The 18,722-nt window shown below is 39.6% G+C and overlaps 1 protein-coding gene across 4 annotated transcripts in view; it reads left to right on the forward strand.

Annotated features, from left to right (window-relative positions):
• PATJ (PATJ crumbs cell polarity complex component) overlaps nucleotides 1-18,722 on the forward strand; it is a 362,166-nt gene that overhangs the window by 200,119 nt on the left and 143,325 nt on the right. For all 4 annotated transcript variants that reach the window (XM_027059027.2, XM_053214164.1, XM_053214163.1 and 1 more), the window contains one exon: nucleotides 13,055-13,251. In XM_027059027.2, the coding sequence (XP_026914828.2) occupies nucleotides 13,055-13,251 (197 nt within the window). The remainder of the gene's footprint in view (nucleotides 1-13,054; nucleotides 13,252-18,722) is intronic.

Raw genomic sequence — 18,722 nt, forward strand, 5'->3', positions numbered from 1 at the left:
ATGACCTGAGCCGAAATCAAGAGTCAGACGCTTAACCAACTGAGCCACTTAGGTGCCCCAAGTGTGTTTTGTATAGAACTACTAGATAATCTGTGGACCACACTTGGGGAAACACTTGTGTAGGTGTGATGGTGCCGTTACAGAAAGCCTCAGTGGATATATCCATCAAGACTGATTACGTGAGCCTTTGTGTTTGAGCATAGGTGCAAATATGATCTTCCCTAATTAGGATGGATAAACTTTCTGTGTACTAAACTAATTTCATTTCTTATTGTACGCCTAAAGGTGGTCAAGGAACTTCTACTTTGTAGATAGATTATTTGCTGATTGCACGTCCCCACTGAATGATTGCCTGACCCCACATCCCTTGTCATCAGAGGGATTTGGCAGAGCGATCAGTCTTCTTACGGCATGACATAAAAAAGGAATGGGGGTAAGGTTTAGGGAAGTGAGACGTGTAAGTAGCACACCTCTAACCTCACTTTGGACTGGGTGTAATTGCCCCAATTATCTGAGCCTCAGTATAGTGAAACTAATCAGTGAGGACTTGTGGATTCTGTTCCTGATTTTGCCATTGGTTTGTGATTAACTTCAATGATCCTTGGTATCCTTGGTTGTGGATGCTCTGGACTGGTTTCCTTCTCCAAACTAAATGTGATTCTTAACCATTTAGGTACTGGTTACAGAAGTTGAATCTTTGTTGTTATGTGACTGGAAGATCCCAATCTTAATTGGGATTTCTTATGCTTTTGATAGAACCTAATTCAACCTTTATTCCTTTATCTTTTAATTCACCCTTCTTAGATCCTTAGTGAGTAACACAGTGCCTGGCCCAGAGCAAGCATTTGATGTTTTTCTTAATGAATAGATGGAGTTAGCTGTTAACTCCTTTCTTTGACTCTTTGAGTTCCATTTTCTATTTCAGCTGGCACCTAAACCCAGTTTGCAGTCAAATGCTCTACCACTGAGCTGTACCCACTAAACCCAGTTTGTATGTATTTCCTCTTGGGTGGATAGTAATGACATGATCAGGCTCCCTACCCTTCTCCCCTGAGCACTCACGCAGCTGGGTGCAAATTCATTTTCAGACACTGTGTAAAGTGTTTCACCTGGCTTTGTTTTACCAGGAGGAATTCTGGGCTTACCTCCCCTTCATCCTGGAGCTCCAGGCTCAATTCAGCAGCTCTGTTATTGATACCCAAAACCAGCCCATTCAAACTAAATTGTCTCCTCCTCATGCTTCACTCAACTCCTGGTCTCTAAGGATCAGTTTCCTTGTTCCCCTTCCTGTTCTGCTTCCTCTCCCCCTTCCTTTACCCCAGACAGCCAAAGAGTTCACAAGCCTTATTGGTTTTGTGTATCACTTTACTACCACCACATGCCAGCTTTACCTCTATTTTTTTTCCATCATTCTATTTGTATGGTCTTCCTCTTGATCTTCCTATTTCCTCAGCTCCCCTCCTCAAGTCACCCTGTGTTTGCTCCCAAACTACACTTCCAAAGGCTGGGGCTCTGGGGATTGCTGATAGGTGTTCCGTGTCTCCCACCAAATCGTAAATTCCAAAAGGACTAAGACAGGTTTTAGACTTCCCTTCGGCCACTCTCTCAGACGTGAACACAGCACACATCTTTATTTTCCTTTTGTGGTAGGTAAGCACATGGGATTGGGAGTGAGGCCGACCCGAATCTGAACCCCAGGTCCACCAATTACTAAATGCAAGTTTGGGCGAGTTTCATAACCTCAGTGAGCCTCAGTTTCATCATCTGTAACGATGGGATGATTATACCTTATAGGATTGTTAGGAGGGCTTTTATTATTATTATTTTTATGTTTCAAGTTTTTATTTAAATTCTAGTTAGCTAACAGATAGTGTAATATTGGTTTCAGGAGTAGAATTTAGTGATTCATCACTTGCATATAATACCTAATGCACATCACAACAAGTGCCCTCCTTAATGCCCATCACTCATTTATCCCATCTTCCCACCCACCTTCCTTCAACCCTTAGTTCTCTAGAGAGTTGAGTCACTTAAGGTTTCTTTTAGTTGTGAAAATTTTCAAACATTTGCAAACATAAATAGAAAAGCCTATGAATTCCTATACATTTTCCCCCAGATTCAATAATTAACAAGGTTTTACTGTATCAGTTTCACTTCTCCCTTATTTTTCTTTACTGAAGTAGTTTAAAGCCATTTCCCAGACATCATGTAATTTCATCCTTACATATGCATCTCTAGAAAAGCAGCTATAATACCATTAATGTACCTAATAATAATTTTTTGGTTTTATCCAATACACAACCCACAGTCAAATTTTTTTATTGTATCAAAATGGATTTTTATAGTTGGTTTGTTCAAATCAGAATTCAAATAAGGTCCTCACATTACTTTGATAAGGCTTTTTCTAAAAAAGTAAATTTACTGGAAAATAAACAAACAGAAAACTGTACCACAGTTTGAATTTTCACCCACCATCCAGGTCACAAAAATAGAAAATTACTACCACCCAGAAGTTACTTTCTGTTTCTCTGATTCACTGTATCTTCCCTTTTCCCCATATGTCAACACTGTCTTGACTTCTAAAACCATAGATTAGCTTTGTATGTTTTTGAACTTGATAAAAATGGAATCAGGTGCATACACTTTTCTGTGTTGGTTTGTTTCTCCCCAACAGTATGCCTCTAATATCCAACCAAACATGTTGCATGTAGTAGTACTTGTTTTCATTGTTGAATAAAGTTCCGTTGTTTGAATATGCCGCAATTTATTTATCCATTCTGCTGTAAATGGACTTGTTAAAGATTATATTTCATAATACCGAATATACCAAGGAATCAGCATAGTGTCTAACAGTGAAAGTTCAGTGTATTTTGTTTAAAGTTTGCTCGTTGCATATGGACTTGATTGGATTTTGATTCATCTAACGGAAAATTTTAGATTTTCATTATGAGTTGAAGTTTTGTTTTGTTTTGTTTTTCCTTCCTACACTTGAGGAAGTAGTCCTAATGATTCTTGTTCTAATTGCCTGAATTTTGTCACTTTAGATTTGTGGTTGATTTTCTTTTCTATTCTTAATATCTTATGCTTTTTGAATTTTTGTGACTAAAAGGAATGAAATTATTTCATTTCTCTGTTTGCTTCTGAATTCTTTAAGTAAGTCTTTTTAATTCTGGTCCTGACTTTCACCTGAGATCATGGACTCTGGAGTCAGAGTCACTGATTTCAAATCCCCATTTTACCCTTCAGTAACTGTATTACTGTGCACTCCCTGTCCTGTCTGTGCCTTAGTTTTCTCATCTGTAAAGTTGGAGAGAATACCTATCTCATAGAGTTTTCATGAAGATTAAGTGAGCTCAACAGAATGAAGTAAACAAAATCCAACTATTATTATTATACTCATGTTTGTGTACTTCAGTTACTAATTTCTACTTACAGGTCCATAGGATCTTATCAAATTTATATACTGGCAAGAACATCTACAACATTTAAGAGAGGAATTTACTTGTTGTTATGTCAAGTATAGTTTCTTTACATTGACTTATTTTCATTATTTCCTCTCTTTGGTCTAGACTTTCACTTGAGATTGGCTCCTTTTTGCTGAAGTGCATATGCTGTTTTTTATTGTTAGTTATGATTTTCTTTTCATATGTTTTTACTTCTCAAATCTGAATTAAAAGTTGGTTACTGCATAAGAAAATTAAGTTTATTATTACCTGCTTATCTAAAAGTGGGATCCTTGTATTTAATATATAAGAAAATATATTTAAATATTTTCTCTGCATTATCCTTTGTTATTTAGAAACAGACCAGGTAGCTAAATGCTTCTGAAACTGTATCAGGTCATTATTCTGGTGTATTGAACATTTTCTATTAAAATACTGGACAGCGACTTGAATTAAGTTTGTTTCTTGGGAGAAAGGCTCTGTTACTTAGCAACACCTGATATCCTAGGATAATAGGAAAATACCCTGAGACCACCTTGGAGAAATCTTATTGGCTTTCTTGGACAAGGAAAAGGCACTGATGCTTTGATATAGAATTATGAGCAACTTGGGATTCCTTTCTTCAGATAACACTGTCATGGGGCTAGAAAATCCATGTTTAAAACAAGCGTGACTGTTCGGCTGAGTAGAAAAGACTGTTCTCTCTCCAGTTATTCTAGGCTGATATTCATTAAGGGTTACTTAAGTAAAGCCTGCTGCCAAAGAAGTATGTTCCTTGTATCCGAATGTGATCTGTATTTAGAAACGGAAGGGCATCTAGGTTTTTTGGGATAGAAACTACTGCCACTTGACTAACATATTGTGAAAATCAATGAAAGTCAGTATAAAGATTGGCTATTTATCACAAATAGTTCCAGAAAATACAGGTAACGGGTACAGTAAGATCCTGGATCATTAGAAACCCTTCTAATATTTTGGTGCTGAAAGCTGGTACTTACATAATCAATGGGGGGGGGTGCTTGTATACAGGAAACAAAGTGTGGGTTCTTTTTTCTTAAGTTTAGGGGAGAACCCCAATGGGTGCAAAGAAAATAATATGCTTTACCCCACATCTTTAATTGCATTTCTCGAAATTGATAAAAGATTTCAGAAAACCACTCTCTATACATTTTCTTCCTACTTATCCCCTTCTTCAGTCACTGGTTACCCTGGAAACGACTCCCAGCAGCCCCCAAAGCAAATGCCAGGCGGTGTGGGTTTCCCCTGCGGTGGAGCCACATGCCTGACACTGCAGAACGGTTTGTGCCGAATCAGCCAGAGGAGCTCGACTACAATTTCTCAGATTCTGAATAAACCAGCTGGCATGCAGTGTCTTGATTTTTCAGAGACACTGAAAGGGTTCGGATCTGCTTTTCCCGCAAAGGCTAACTTTGTTTCCTTCTCCCCTTTTGAAATTCTAGCTCACCTTTTATTACAGCTATAGATTAGAAACAATTAATAATGGAAGTGGCAGAAAACATCTGAGGTAGGAGAGGAGGGAGGGAGGGAGGCAGACAACCTGGGAGGGGGTGGGAGAGATAGAAGCAGAAAGGCTGAGATTGAGACTCTAAAGAAACCTGTATAGTCAAAGCATTTCTTATTTAATCCTGAGGCATGATTGTGGAGCCAGAGGTATTCTTCATGTTAGATTAGTCTTGTGAAAGATGTACTCAAGGTTGCCTGAAATTTTGATATCTGTGAACTTTATGACTGACTGTCATGATAACTATAGAAAAAAATTTTGTACTGCATGGGAGATAAATCATGTTATTCACAGACCTTAGCTGCCCATGAGAATCATCTAAGGACCTTGTAACAAAGAGAATTTATTCCATTACTAAACTTCAACTCATTGGTTCAGAATCTTGGCTGGGGGAGCCCAGTCATGATTCTGTTTTATAGACTCTAATGGTGATTTTTAGGTAGCCAGCCTAGCAAATATAAGGAGTCTAGGCCTGGGAACCATTATTTGAGCTCTTACAAGGGGATCCTCTTATTACTCAAAATTCTGCCAGTCTAGGGGCTCCTGGATGGCTCAGTCGGTTAAATATCCAACTCTTGGTTTCAGCTCAGGTCATGATCTCGGAGTCTGTGGGATTGAGCCCTGGGTCAGACTTTGTGCTGACAGCTTGGAGCCAGCTTGGGATTCTCTCTCCCTCTTTCTGCCCCTCCCCCTCTCATTCTCTCTCTCTCTCTCTCTCTCTCTCTCTCTCTCTCTCTCTCTCAAACAAATAAACATTAAAAGAAAATTCTGTCAGCCTAAGAGATAGCTGTGAGTTGGTGTGATAAAGACAGCACAGCACTTGACTCAGCAGACCTGGCCCAAACACGGACTAAATGGCTTTACCTCTCTGTCAGTCCACTCATGTGCAAATGGAGGTGTTTACAAAAGCGTGGGAAGGATTCATTGACATGGCAACCTATGAGATGTTTCTTTCATATAAGGAGGAATCATGAAGATTATAGTTTCTTTCACTGAGGGACAAATCTGAACTAATTCTTTTTTTTTTTTTTTTTTTTTTTTTTAGTTTATTTATTTTGAGAGTCGGGCTCTGCTGACAGCACAGAGCCTGATGCAGGGCTCAACCTTATGAACCATGAGATAATGACCTGAGCCAAAATCAGGAGTCCTACACTTAACCGACTGAGCCACCCAGGCGCACCTAGCACACCATTGGAAAGCCACCTCAGTGGCCTACGTAGCATGGGACTAACACCTGATCCAGTGGTGTTACTCCTCTGCACCTGCAGAAGTTGTCCTGACAGCTCCTCAATAGGAGTAACTCAGGGAAAAGAAGCTGAGGGAGAGGGATGCTAACCCCTTCTAGTGATTCCCATTGAGTTCTGTGTGACCACTTCCTTTGTGTCGTCGGGGAGGGGGGATTGCTTCCTGTCACAAATCTCTGTTTTCCTCAAGATAGACAAATGTAAAGAAAAGTAGCTTTGTCACCCACTTAAGACCAACTTAAAACCTCAACATAGCTAAATCATGGAATAAAGTCCTGGTTGTATTTTCTCCTGGCAGTATTTGGACCCTGTATCCCCAGGTGTTTTATGCTAACATCCATTTTCAAGGCGACAACCCCACTTTACAAATAAGAAATCTGCTGTTCATGAAGGTTCAGTAATTGGTAGAACCAGGGATGTTAAGTGCCTCTGCTAGGATTGACTAAATTCTGACCCCTTAGCCCCTGTTCTTCCTATTCTGCCACAAGAATGTGTTGATAGAGATGCACCATTTGTAGCAGTTAATTTGAGTTGTTCACCAGCTGTGATGGAACCATATTTAGCAATGGAGGGTCCCTCTTATCATTAATCATTCCCATGTCTAAGTACTTGAACATATAGTTAATGGCCATGAAGGTTAATTTTTTTCTCTGAAGGTTGAACAAGTCAGACAAGTTTTGAACCTGGAGGTCTTTTCATATTAATACAACACTGAGGCTTTTCTGAGCATCTTTCTTTTTTTATTGCCCGGGGCCAGAGAATTGCATTAAATATATAATCTTCATAGCATGTTACCATCATTGGTCTGCTGGGGGTCCCTGACTGGTTTTCTTTTCTCCCTTGTATTCCTGTTTTTTTCCACCCACCATAAATAACCATTCTAATGTGTTAAATATGTGCATCTTCATGTATGCACTTCCAAAACCTGTATTGTGTTCTTTTTCTGCAGTAATCTTAAATTACATAAATGGTGTTGCCTAGATGGTATTGGCCTATTGTTTTCTTCCCTTTTCATTCAGCACTCTTTGAAAATCTCTCTGTCACTACTTCCAATTAATTGCTTCTACCTGCTGATGGTACACTGTGATGTCCATCTACCACATTTCATCCATCCTCTCTCCCAGTGACGTACACCTCCAGCCCCCCTATCTCCAGCTATTACCTCCAACCCCACTACTCTCTCAAAGAACACCCCCTTAAGACCTGTATAAGAATTCACTAGGTTATACATACCCAAGAGTGGAATTGCTGGTTTGTAGAGCATATGTATGCTTAATCTGATTAAGTAGTGTGTCAGACTGCTCTCCAGAAGGCTGCACCATTCGACAATCCCAACTGCAGCGCATGAGGATTCCCATATCTCCACTAAGGCTTAATGATGCAGCTTTCAGATACTTGCCAGTCTAATAGCAAAAACTGGTATCTCACTCTAATTTGCATTTCCATAATTACTGATGAACTTGAGCATGTCTTTACATTTTGTGAGCATTTTCAGTTTTGTCTTTGGACCCGATTTCTATTGAGGTTACTATCTTTTTCTGCCTTTCTGTATATTAACTCCCTGTTGATTTAAAAAAAAATTTTTTTTAACGTTTATTTATTTTTGAGACAGAGAGAGACAGAGCACGAACGGGGGAGGGTCAGAGAGAGGGAGACACAGAATCTGAAACAGGCTCCAGGCTCCAAGCTGTCAGCACAGAGCCCGACGCGGAGCTCGAACTCGCAGACCGCGATATCATGACCCGAGCCAAAGTCGGCCGCTTAACCGACTGAGCCACCCAGGTGCCCCACTCCCTGTTGATTTTAAATACTACAAATATTTTTTCCTGTTATATTTTCTATTTGTCAGCTTAAGTCCAGAATGTTCCTTCTGTTCTAGTTTGCCAACAGTTTGTGTTTAAAAAAAAAAAAAATCTTAAATGGATATTGTATTTTCTCAAATGCTTTTTGCCATCTATTAACATAGTTTCTCAGCTTTTCTGCTTTAATTTATCAGTGTGATAATTTCCTTGAAAAAATTCCTGATATTTACCTATTCTTACATTCCTGGAAAGCGCCCTTATTCATAATATAGTGTTAGGTTGAATCATATGAAATTGCTGTTTCTTAGGTCAGAAAATAGTCAAATACTGGCTATATCATAGAGGTTAAACTAAATATTTTCAGTATACTCTCAACTTATTATTTTTTTAATGTTTGTTTATTTTTGAGAGAGAGACAAACAGAATGTGAGCCGGCGAGAAGGGGCAGAGAGAGAGGGAGACACAGAACCCAAAGCAGGATCCAGGCCCTGAGCTGTCAGCACAGAACCCGACACAGGGCTCACTCACAAACTATGAGATCATGACCTGAGTCGAAATCAGACGCTCAACTGACTGAGCCACCCAGGAGCCCCTCAAATCATTTTTTTAAAATATTTTTACATCTTATGACCTTAAGTTAAATAAGACTGTACTTTCCTTTTCTCGATTTGTCTCTATTTTTGGGATGAGAATCAGGATTATACCTGCCTCAAAATATGAAGTGGATAACTCCCTGCCCATCCTATGTTCTGGAACAATTTACATAGATAAAATTCATTAAAACTTGAAATCTGGTAGAATTCAAATGTAAAAATACCTAGAACCATGGGAGATTTTGTTACTTTTTCAAAGAGAATACTCTTGACTAACATTTCAGTTTCTTTAATAATTACTAGTCTATGGCAGTTTTACATTTATTCTTACACTAAATATGGCATTTCAAATTTTGAGAGATGTATCTGTCTTCTAGATTTTAAAGTGTGCCAGCGTTTCATATCAATACACTATTCATAATCTTTTTTTTTAATGTTTTTATTTATTTTGGGGAGAAAGAGTACAAGCAAAGGAGGGGCAGAGAAAGAGAGGGAGCCACAGAATCTGAAGCAGGCTCCAGGCTCTGAGCTGTCAGCACAGAACCTGACATGGGGCTCAAACCCACAAACCATGAGATCATGACCTGAGCTGAAGTCGGACGCTCAACCTATTGAGCCACCCAGGCACCCCCATAATAATTTTATTAATCTATCTGTAGTGATTTCAACCCTTTCTATTGCAAGAATTTCTGTCTGTCTGCAATTTTTTTCCTGATCAGTTTTTACAGTGTCTGTCTTCTTAATGTTTCAAAGAACTGGGTTTTACTGATCTTTATTATAGTGTTTTTGTTCTGTGGATTATTTGTTTTTGATTGGTGGTGCTCATTCTATTTTCATTAACACATGCCCTTTATTATTTTCTCTTATTTCTTTGCATTTGATAGGTAGCTCTTTTTCTAACCTCTTGGGTATACTGTTCTTATTTTCTGAAAAATTATTCAAAATTGTAAATAACCTTCTAAGTGCTGCTTGAGCTGTGTCCCTCAAGTTTGATACCTAGAATTATAATTTGTATTTATTTGTGAGTACTGTATTCCCTCATTTCTGTAATTATTTCCCTTTTAAATCTTGGGCTTTTAATAAACATTAATGTATTTCTAAATACCATAGAGTTTTAAAGTTTATTTTTTATTGTTGATTTACAGTTTTTTGAGATACTGGGGTGGCTCACTTGGTCGAGCATCTGACTCTTAATTTTGGTTCAGGTTGTGATCCCAGGGTCATGGGGTTGAGCCCTGTGTTGGGCTTTGCTCTAAGTGTGGAGACTGCTTAAGATTCTCCCTCTCCCTCTCTCCCCCTTCCTCCCCCTCTCCCACCCCCGCACCACCTCCCATCCCTCTCCCTGACTTGTGCTCTCTCTCTAAAATAAATAAAATAATTTTTTTTAATTTATAGTTTTTCATAGTTTTATTGCACTGTGTTCAAAGACACAGCCTATATGATACTGATTCTTTTTGAAGTTTCTTTTATGGCCCAGCACACTGTTTGTGTAACTGTTCTGTGTGTGCCTCCCCAGATGTGTGTATTTTCTGTCAGATGGAGAGCTCTCTTACATCCATTACTTTGAGCTTATGGTGTTGTTAAAGTCTTCAGTATCTTTTTTAAATCATCTCTTTCTGCTTTATTATTTTCTGAAAGGGATGTGTTAAAATTTATGTTCTACTTGGTTTTCTTAGCTGTAGTGGCATTTAACTTTCTTAACCCTGTAGCTCCAACAAACAAAGCAGATCAAAGTGTTCAGTGGTCCCGTTGAATCTGAGAGAAGAGATCTTACATCGAGTGTCGTCTCAAGGCCCATCCTCAGGGAACCTCAGGACACCTCTGTAGAATCCCCAGCTGGAATTTCTGTAAACCTTGTACTCTGGTTTCTTATCACTCACCCACTAACCCATAGAATTTTCAGTTCTCAGCCAAATGGGCTCTCACATGCTCCTCCTCACTCCACCTGCAGGTATGCTTCTAAATTTGCTATTCCCCCTACAAGGCTCTTCTCATAACCAAATTCTGTGCCTTACTCAAAATGCTTCTCAAATTCTGCTACTTCCGTGAAATGTCTTCTAGACAGGTCAGTTCTTAAAACTCTAAAAGCAACTATTGCTCATAACAATTGAGTATTTATTCACTGACCTAATTCACTAATAAATCAGTATTCAGGACCAGCACCTGTGGTGATTGGAACTTCTATTTAAATAATTGTAGTTGTTGGGACACCTGGTGTCTGAGTCATTTGAGCATTCAACTCTGGTCATGATCCCATAGTCTTGGTATCGAGCCCTATGTTGGGCTCCACACTGAGCATGGAGCCTGCTTAAGAGTCACTCCCTCTGCCCATCTCCCCCACTCATGCTCTCTCTTTTTCTACAATATAAGTAAATAAATGAATGAATGAATGAATAAATAAATAAATATTTTGGGGGGGTTTAATATTTGTTGTATTTGTTTCCCTCGTTTTGCTGTGTAAGCATCTTGAGGGTAATGCGTGTCCACATCTCTATTCATTAAAATAGTCACCTAGCATCTTGTTCCTGGTAGTTGAGCAACAGAAACACTTTGAGCTTACTTACTTTAACCTTAATATGACTTTATATTTTTTTCCTATATAGAGGGTGGTTTTGTTACATTGCAAGATTTGTATTTTACTGTATTTCGCTAAATGCGTTCTTTATTATTAATAATAAGCTTTATTTGTAAAAGTTAAGATTCTTTTCTTAAAGTGTTTTCATTTGAGAGAAAGAGAGGAGAGAGGGAGAGAAAGGGAGAGAGAATGTGTGGGAGAGGGGCAGAGAGCTGTGTACTGAGGATCCGAAGTGGGGCTCCGTACTAACAGCAGAGAGCCCCATGCAGGGGCTCAACTCATGAACCATGAGATCATGACCTGAGCCGAAGTCGGACGCTTAACCAACTGAGCTGCCCAAGTGCCCCAAGATTCTTTTCAAAATCACTGTAAAGCAAGCAGATTTATTCTCTTTTCTAAAATAAGCAGCCATTTATATGGTTAATTCTTTTAATGTGAATTTACATATAAAGTATTTTTAAATTTACTCTCATAAGTGTTTGTTAGGTCTGGTAAAGTGATCCAATGGGCTAGGCACTTCTCCTCCTCTCCCTTGGCACTAATTATTCGAGTTCAGCTTTGAATTTGTAAGGTTCCTTGTAAGGATAGCAAACCTGAGTCAAGAAGCATTAGACTGAGCAGAGAGAGTTCTGAGATAGTCACAATCTACAAACTGGTTATTCAGCTGATAAGATGATTGTATCACACTGTAGGTATCAACCTTTGAGCCGCAGCAACACATCTGCCCTGAGCTGGGGCTGTATGGAGTACAAGACATGCTCAAAGTGACATCATCCTCCACCCCGATCTGCTAGTGTGGCTTTGTTGCACATAATCAACACAAAGCCTAACCAGCCAAATCCTAAAATAGGTAATTTAGACCATAAAGTAGAAAGAGCAAGGAAAGACAGAAGATTGAATAAAAGAATTATAGAGTATCTATAAGCCATGTGCTACTAAGTCCTTTAATGTGTATTTTTATTTCATTTCCGCAACATTCATGAAGTGGGTGTTATCATGCCCATTTTACAGATGAAGAAGTAGAATTCCACAGAATAATCTGTTAATTATTGGACCTTGAGTAAGTGGTTGATTTTTGTACTGAATTGAGATCCGACCGCTAAATCAACATCCTTAATTCCCCCTTGTTTTTATTCATTTAACGTGCAAGGATTTATACCCTTTGTATACTTAACTGTAATTATTTAGAATTAATTGTTGAGGCTCCTGGGTGGCTCAGTCAGTTAAGTGTCCGACTTCGGCTCAGGTCATGATCTCACAGTTCATGGGTTCGAGCCCTGCATGGGGCTCTGTGTTGACAGCTCAGAGCCTGGGGCCTGCTTCAGTTTCTTTGTCTCCCTCTCTCTGCCCTTCCCCTACTCACTCTCTGTCTCCCTCTCTCTCTCTCTCAAAGATAAAAAAACTTAAAAAAATTTTTAAGAAGAGAATTGTTGATTTTCTTTCCTACTGGATAGCAAGTCCATGAGAATAGGAATGTTGTCTGTTTTGTTCAGCATGATATCTCTCTTGTCATATAGCTGGTGATCAGTATATGTTCTTTGTTTCCTGCCCACCCTCTCTCTTTTTTGGAAGGAGACAGGGAAGCCAGGGTTTCTACCACATTGTCTTAGGGAAGAAAATAATGCACGGAAAGTCTGGGCCAATGTGACCTGAACAATCAGAGAAGGTTTTATGGCTGAACTAACCTTTTTAGATGGAGATGGAATAATTAACTGGAACCTATACATACAGATATTAATGACCTCTACTACTTCGTTCTCAGAAAGAGACCATCATGGTGGAGGAATCACGGTATGGATGGGAACATGCCGACGCCTTTAAAATATAGATTCGAGTGCTCTATTTAAATTATTTTACCCTTTTTTTCTTTAATAGAAAAAATCAGGCAAAGATATGCAGACCTGCCTGGAGAATTGCACATTATTGAGCTTGAAAAGGATAAGAATGGACTTGGACTCAGCCTTGCTGGTAATAAAGACAGGTCACGCATGAGCATATTTGTGGTGGGAATTAACCCGGAAGGACCTGCTGCCACAGACGGGCGAATGCGTATCGGAGATGAACTGTTGGAGGTAAGGGCATAGATTTTTAATTTCTCTTTTACTAAGGTGAAGGGGTGAAGAGGATACTCTGCAGGAAAATGAGGTGATGGGGAAGAATGTTACAAATTATGTTTTCTTTGACTATTCAAAATCATTTTCCAGAGGAAGAACAGAAATCATATTGTCACTTGCAAATGTTACTTGCTGCTTGAGTAAAAACTAGTCTTGAAAATAATTTAGGGACCCTTAAGTTAAAATCTCATGGAAGCATATTGAAAGAACAGGATTTGTTTTTAACATATATTCCAAAATGTTCAAAACTAAATTGTGTATTTATCTACTATTATTCATATTTATCAGAATTCTCTTTAGCCTTAGAATAAACTAGAAGTATGGCATTTGTTTTTGTTGTTGTCATTTAGTTTTTTGGGAAGGTGTTAGAACCAACAAAACTTTGTGAGCTGGTTTTCAAGGCTTGGCTAATATGACGTGGGCTAAGGCCATATAGATTCCTTATTTAGGAATAGGATAAAGGTAAGAAGGGCTAAGGAGACAGCTCATCCTTTGCCAACTACTCTCTAGATGATTTCATCAGTAATCTGAATAGGTTATTCTTTATTTTTTTTAAGTTTGTTCATTTATTTTGAGAGAGAGAGAGCAAGAGAGAGAGCGTGCACACACAAGTCAGGGAGAGGCAGAGAGAGACAGGAGAGAGAGAATCCCAAGCAGACTCTGCGCTGGCAGTTCAGAGCCTGATGCAGGGCTCAAACGCAACGAACCAGGAGATCATGACTGCAGCCCAAGTCAGACACTTGACCACCTGAGCCACCCAGGCACCCTTAAAGTCAGAGTTTCTGTTCTGAGTTTATCTTACTTTGATATTCATTTGCTTGTTAAGAGTCTTTGATTCATTCAGCAAACATTGTTTGAGTGTCTCTTAGGACTGGACACAGAAAGAAAGATGAATGCATCCATTCCCTTCAGTCAGATAGCTCACAGTCTAGAGGAAGAAAACAGACATAAAAAGATAGTTGCACTGCAAAATGAAAAATATAATAATAACAGCAGCTTATATATACTCGGTGTCAGACAAGCAACCTCTTTTACTAGTGGGGTCACAGAGTAAACGCTGCTGGGATTCAGTATCAGGCAGTTTGACTTCTCAGCTCTCTGTTAACCAGTGCACTCTGCAGCCTCTGAGATAAGATGCTCCAGCACTTGGACATTTAAAGGACCTGAATCACAGAGGCAACGAGTATCAGCCTGCTCACTGAAGATAAGGGTTACCGATTTTGCATTTTATGATTTCCTCTTCAGACCTTGACTCAAAATAGAATTCATAGGCACCCATAATCTGACTTGCTTCATGATATTTACAGCCCAAACTGGTCAGACACCACTGTGCGACCATGAACATCATGCCTTTTTCCTAAGCCTCAGTAAGTTACTCGCCCTCTAAAAGCCGTTTCCACAAAGAAGTCACTTTTGGAATTACTTATCTTGTTCTTTTGTAATACAGCATCAAGAAAGGGACCCACACTGGGTAGTAGCAATGACCTGCATAATCATTAAGCAAAAAATCAAAGGTGGCAGTACATAATAAGCAATATAATTCATCACTTCACGTTTATTTCCTTTGGCTGATGCTTAGAGACTTCAGCAGTGAGGCTACACTGATGGTTGTGGTAATCAAAGTGAAAGTAGAAACTAATTTACTGAGTTATCACTGGTACATAGGTGCTCTCACATTTGTATTCAGTATTCCCAACAGCCCTATCCGGTAAGTACTGGTACTGTCCCCATTTTGTCGATAAGAAAACTATGTAAGTAATTTGCCTAATATTACAGAACTAAGTTACTAGGTTTCAGTAAGAACCCAGGCTCACCGGACTCCAAGATTCATGCTCTAAGTGTGCCCTGTGGTACTTCAACCAAACCCCACTTGTTTTAGATCCATGAGAATCCTGATTTATGATCCTCTAACCTTTATGGAATCACGTCTCTGAAGTTCCTCTGTTATATATACGTAGACATGGATTTCCTATCTTGTATGTGAAAATGTTCCAAAGGCAGTAATGTAGAACACAAAGCTTCTAGTTCTAGTCTCTCTATCTTATTAAGACTCAAGATGAAGGGGTGCCTGGGTGGCTCAGTTGGTTGGGCGCCTGACTCTTGATTTCAGCTCAGGTCATGATCCTTTGGTTTGTGAGTTCAAGCCCCACATCGAGCTCTGCACTGACAATGTGGAGCCTACTTGGGATTCTCTCCCTCTGTCTCTGCCCCTCCTCTGCACTCGTGCTCTCTCTCTCGCTCTCTCTCTCTCAAAAATAAACTAAAAAAAAAAAAAAAAAAAAAAAAGACTCAAGATGGAATAATGGCCCTTGGGATCCAGATCAACAGGAGCACTGGTATATTATTTCCCTGACACTGTATTAGATATGGTAAGTAATGAGCATGTGTTGCAGTCCATACACGAAAGTCTAGTGTGTATAGGGCAGCCAGCACTGAACTTGGAAGACCTGCTTTCACTTCTCCCAGTTCTTCCAGTTATTAGTTGCATTTCAGAAGGGGCTTAATTAACAAAGTGCACTGCACATAGTTGACTGTTCATTAGATCACATTTTCCTCCCTTGCAGACAGAAAGTTCAGATCTCTGTTTTCTAGGCTAAACGCTAGAAGAGCTCTCTTGTCTGAAAAAGGATATTAACATCTTGCCATATTGGACCCCACCTATTCTTTTTTTTCTTGAACTTTCTGAATTTGGCTCTTTTGTTGCTATTCAACAACTTTATCTTCTTGCAGAGGTGGAAAGAACAAGATGATTAAACATGGCAATGAGTTGATCTTCCTCCAATCCTCCCTGATTCTCTTCTCTAAAAAAATGACCAATAAATATATGTTGGAACATAGATTCTAGCATCCTGTATCTTTGGCTAATTACTTATCTTCTTTAACCCTCAGCTGCCTCATTTATCAAATGAAAATTACTTATTCAGCAAGTATCTTGCTATGCGTCTCTCACGCAAGAAGCAGTGTATGAACAAAGTGCTGATTTTACATCGGTAAACAAAATCCATGGTACCTGTTCTCATAGAGCTTATAGTCTAGTGACTGCATAGCATCAACTTTTGAGGGTGTTCTGAGAATTAATGAGAAAAGGTAGGTCAGATTTTTGCCACAGTATCTGGTGCAAACTAACACGTGTCAACTGATATTATTTATAAAATAATATTTTCATGTGGATTTGTGTATCTGGATTTTTTTTTTTAGTTTGTTTATGTTAATACATTTGCCTCTGAAAGTATGTCCCAAAGGGAAGCCATTATTTTCCTCAATAGCTCCATGTAGCATCTTAAAAAACTAAGAGAATGGAAACATGCACAGACCGGTTTCTTAAGCATTTATAACCCTCATCTTCTCATGTGACTTTTGGCTGTAGGTCAGGGATGATGGGAAAAAAATTTGTGTGGGAAACATTTCCCTGGTTTCTTTTTATAGCTGAGAAAAATTTTGATTATTTCTCTATGATATGCAAGGAATTTGTATAGTGCATGATATCAAATCCAATGTGCTTTTTTTTAATGGTTTATTTATTTATTTATGTATTTTTAAAAAATTTTTTTAATGTTTATTTATTTTTGAGAGAGAGAGAGACAGAGAGAGACAGAATGCAAGCAGGGGAGGGGCAGAGAGAGGACACGCAGAATCCGAAGTAGGCTCCAGGCTCCGAGCTGTGAGCACAGAGCCTGATGCAGGGCTCGAACCCACAGACCATGAGATCATGGCCTGAGCTGAAGTCGGACACTCAACCGACTGAGCCACCCAGGCACCTGTTATTTATTTATTTTTGAGAGACAGAGCACAAGCAAGGTAGGGGCAGAGAGAGAGGGGTACACAGAATCCGAAGCAGGCTCCAGGCTCTGAGCTGTCAGCACAGAGCCTGATGTGGGGTTCAAACCCACAAACCGTGAGATCATGACCTGCGCCAAACTCGGACAGTTCACCGACTGAGCCACCTAGGTGTCCTAAATCCAATGTGCTTTTGAACCAAGAGTAGGAAATTGATTTAACGATAAATACCAGAAACGCCGAAAGCCAATGTTAAAATAGCTGTTCTTTGGATATTGCAGAGCAATAGATGGTAGAAGGACACTGCATTGTGTGGCAGGCATTCAGAGTGGGCTTTTAGATTACACTTACTAGGTCTCTGGGCTAGTGCAAATCTTGTATACTTGCTTACCCACCCACACTCCATTTCTTTTTGTGACTTCTCTCCCTGATGAGGTAAAGTCATCTGTGTCTTGATTGTTTTTGCAACTCCACCATTTATTCCCGTTCTTTCTCATAACTGCTTTGTTGCTATTGTTGTGTTACTACTTTGCTCCGAGCTTCCTTTTATTTATAGTTGATCTGACTTATTTTAGGCCCCAAGATGAGGCTGATTTATAGGAAGGAGAAAAGAGCTTGGTCGAACGTGCATTGTGCCTTCTTTGAAGTCAGAAGCTCTGCTTCTTTACCGGAGCCTGTCTGCGACTGATTTCTGGCACGCCATTCACCAGCAGTTTTCTTGCTATGGGACTGCATTGTTACAGTGCAGGAGCAGCCAGCAAGTTCTGTCGATCGATGGCCCAGTTCATGTATAAAAGAAATCTTACATTAAGCCCCCAGAAGACAATGTGATTAAATCTCAGCTTCTTTACCCTTTACCACGATGCTGGTGTGGGGGCTCTGAATTAATTTCAAAAGGCATTAGCATATAATTACCATGTAGACTGGAATGAGACTTGCACCAGAGCATTGGCTTTCCCTGAGCAATTAGTCCCAGAAAATACACAGGCCTGGGCATGGCGCTGTCCTATGAATATAGGATTTATTTATAATCTCCCCTACAGTGCAAGTGTGGGAAGAGAGAGTGGATAATGCTGCATGGGGAATTGGAGTGATTTGTCAGGTTAGAAAAGCAGCCAGAAGCAGCAGGGTGGGTGGCACAAGACCTGCACAGTTGATTGGGCCAGCCTGGAGAGCTATGTCTCATCGGGCCCCCACGCCCTGCGCCACAGAGCACGTACATTCCCTTTGGGACATTTTCCTGCAGGATAACCAAAGCTGAATGTTGCTATTTTTCACGTGTCTAACATGTTTACTTAAGAGACACTACAAATAAAAAGCACAATACTTCCCATATTTGTCAGGAATGAAGACGTAGAACCACAAGTGAACTCGGATCTTACTGTCTTGTTATGTTTATTTCGTAAGAGAAAAAAGAACAGAAACCATAAAACTTCAGTGACTGGCCCAGGTACACATAGCTGCTTTGTGGCAAAACTCCTACCTGAGGGCTCTTACCACCTCCCTGGTCTCAACACTGGTTCTTTGTCCTCTGCTTGTTGCCAGTGAATTATTTTTGAAATGTTCGGAAGACTTAAATGTGATTTAGAAGTGCAGAAGGGTACTAAACAAATCACTAGCCTTTGTGCAGCTGCAGATAAGATTCTTTCTAA

This window comes from Acinonyx jubatus, chromosome C1 (assembly GCF_027475565.1).
Source record: "Acinonyx jubatus isolate Ajub_Pintada_27869175 chromosome C1, VMU_Ajub_asm_v1.0, whole genome shotgun sequence".
In the NCBI taxonomy this organism is placed as follows: domain Eukaryota; kingdom Metazoa; phylum Chordata; class Mammalia; order Carnivora; family Felidae; genus Acinonyx; species Acinonyx jubatus.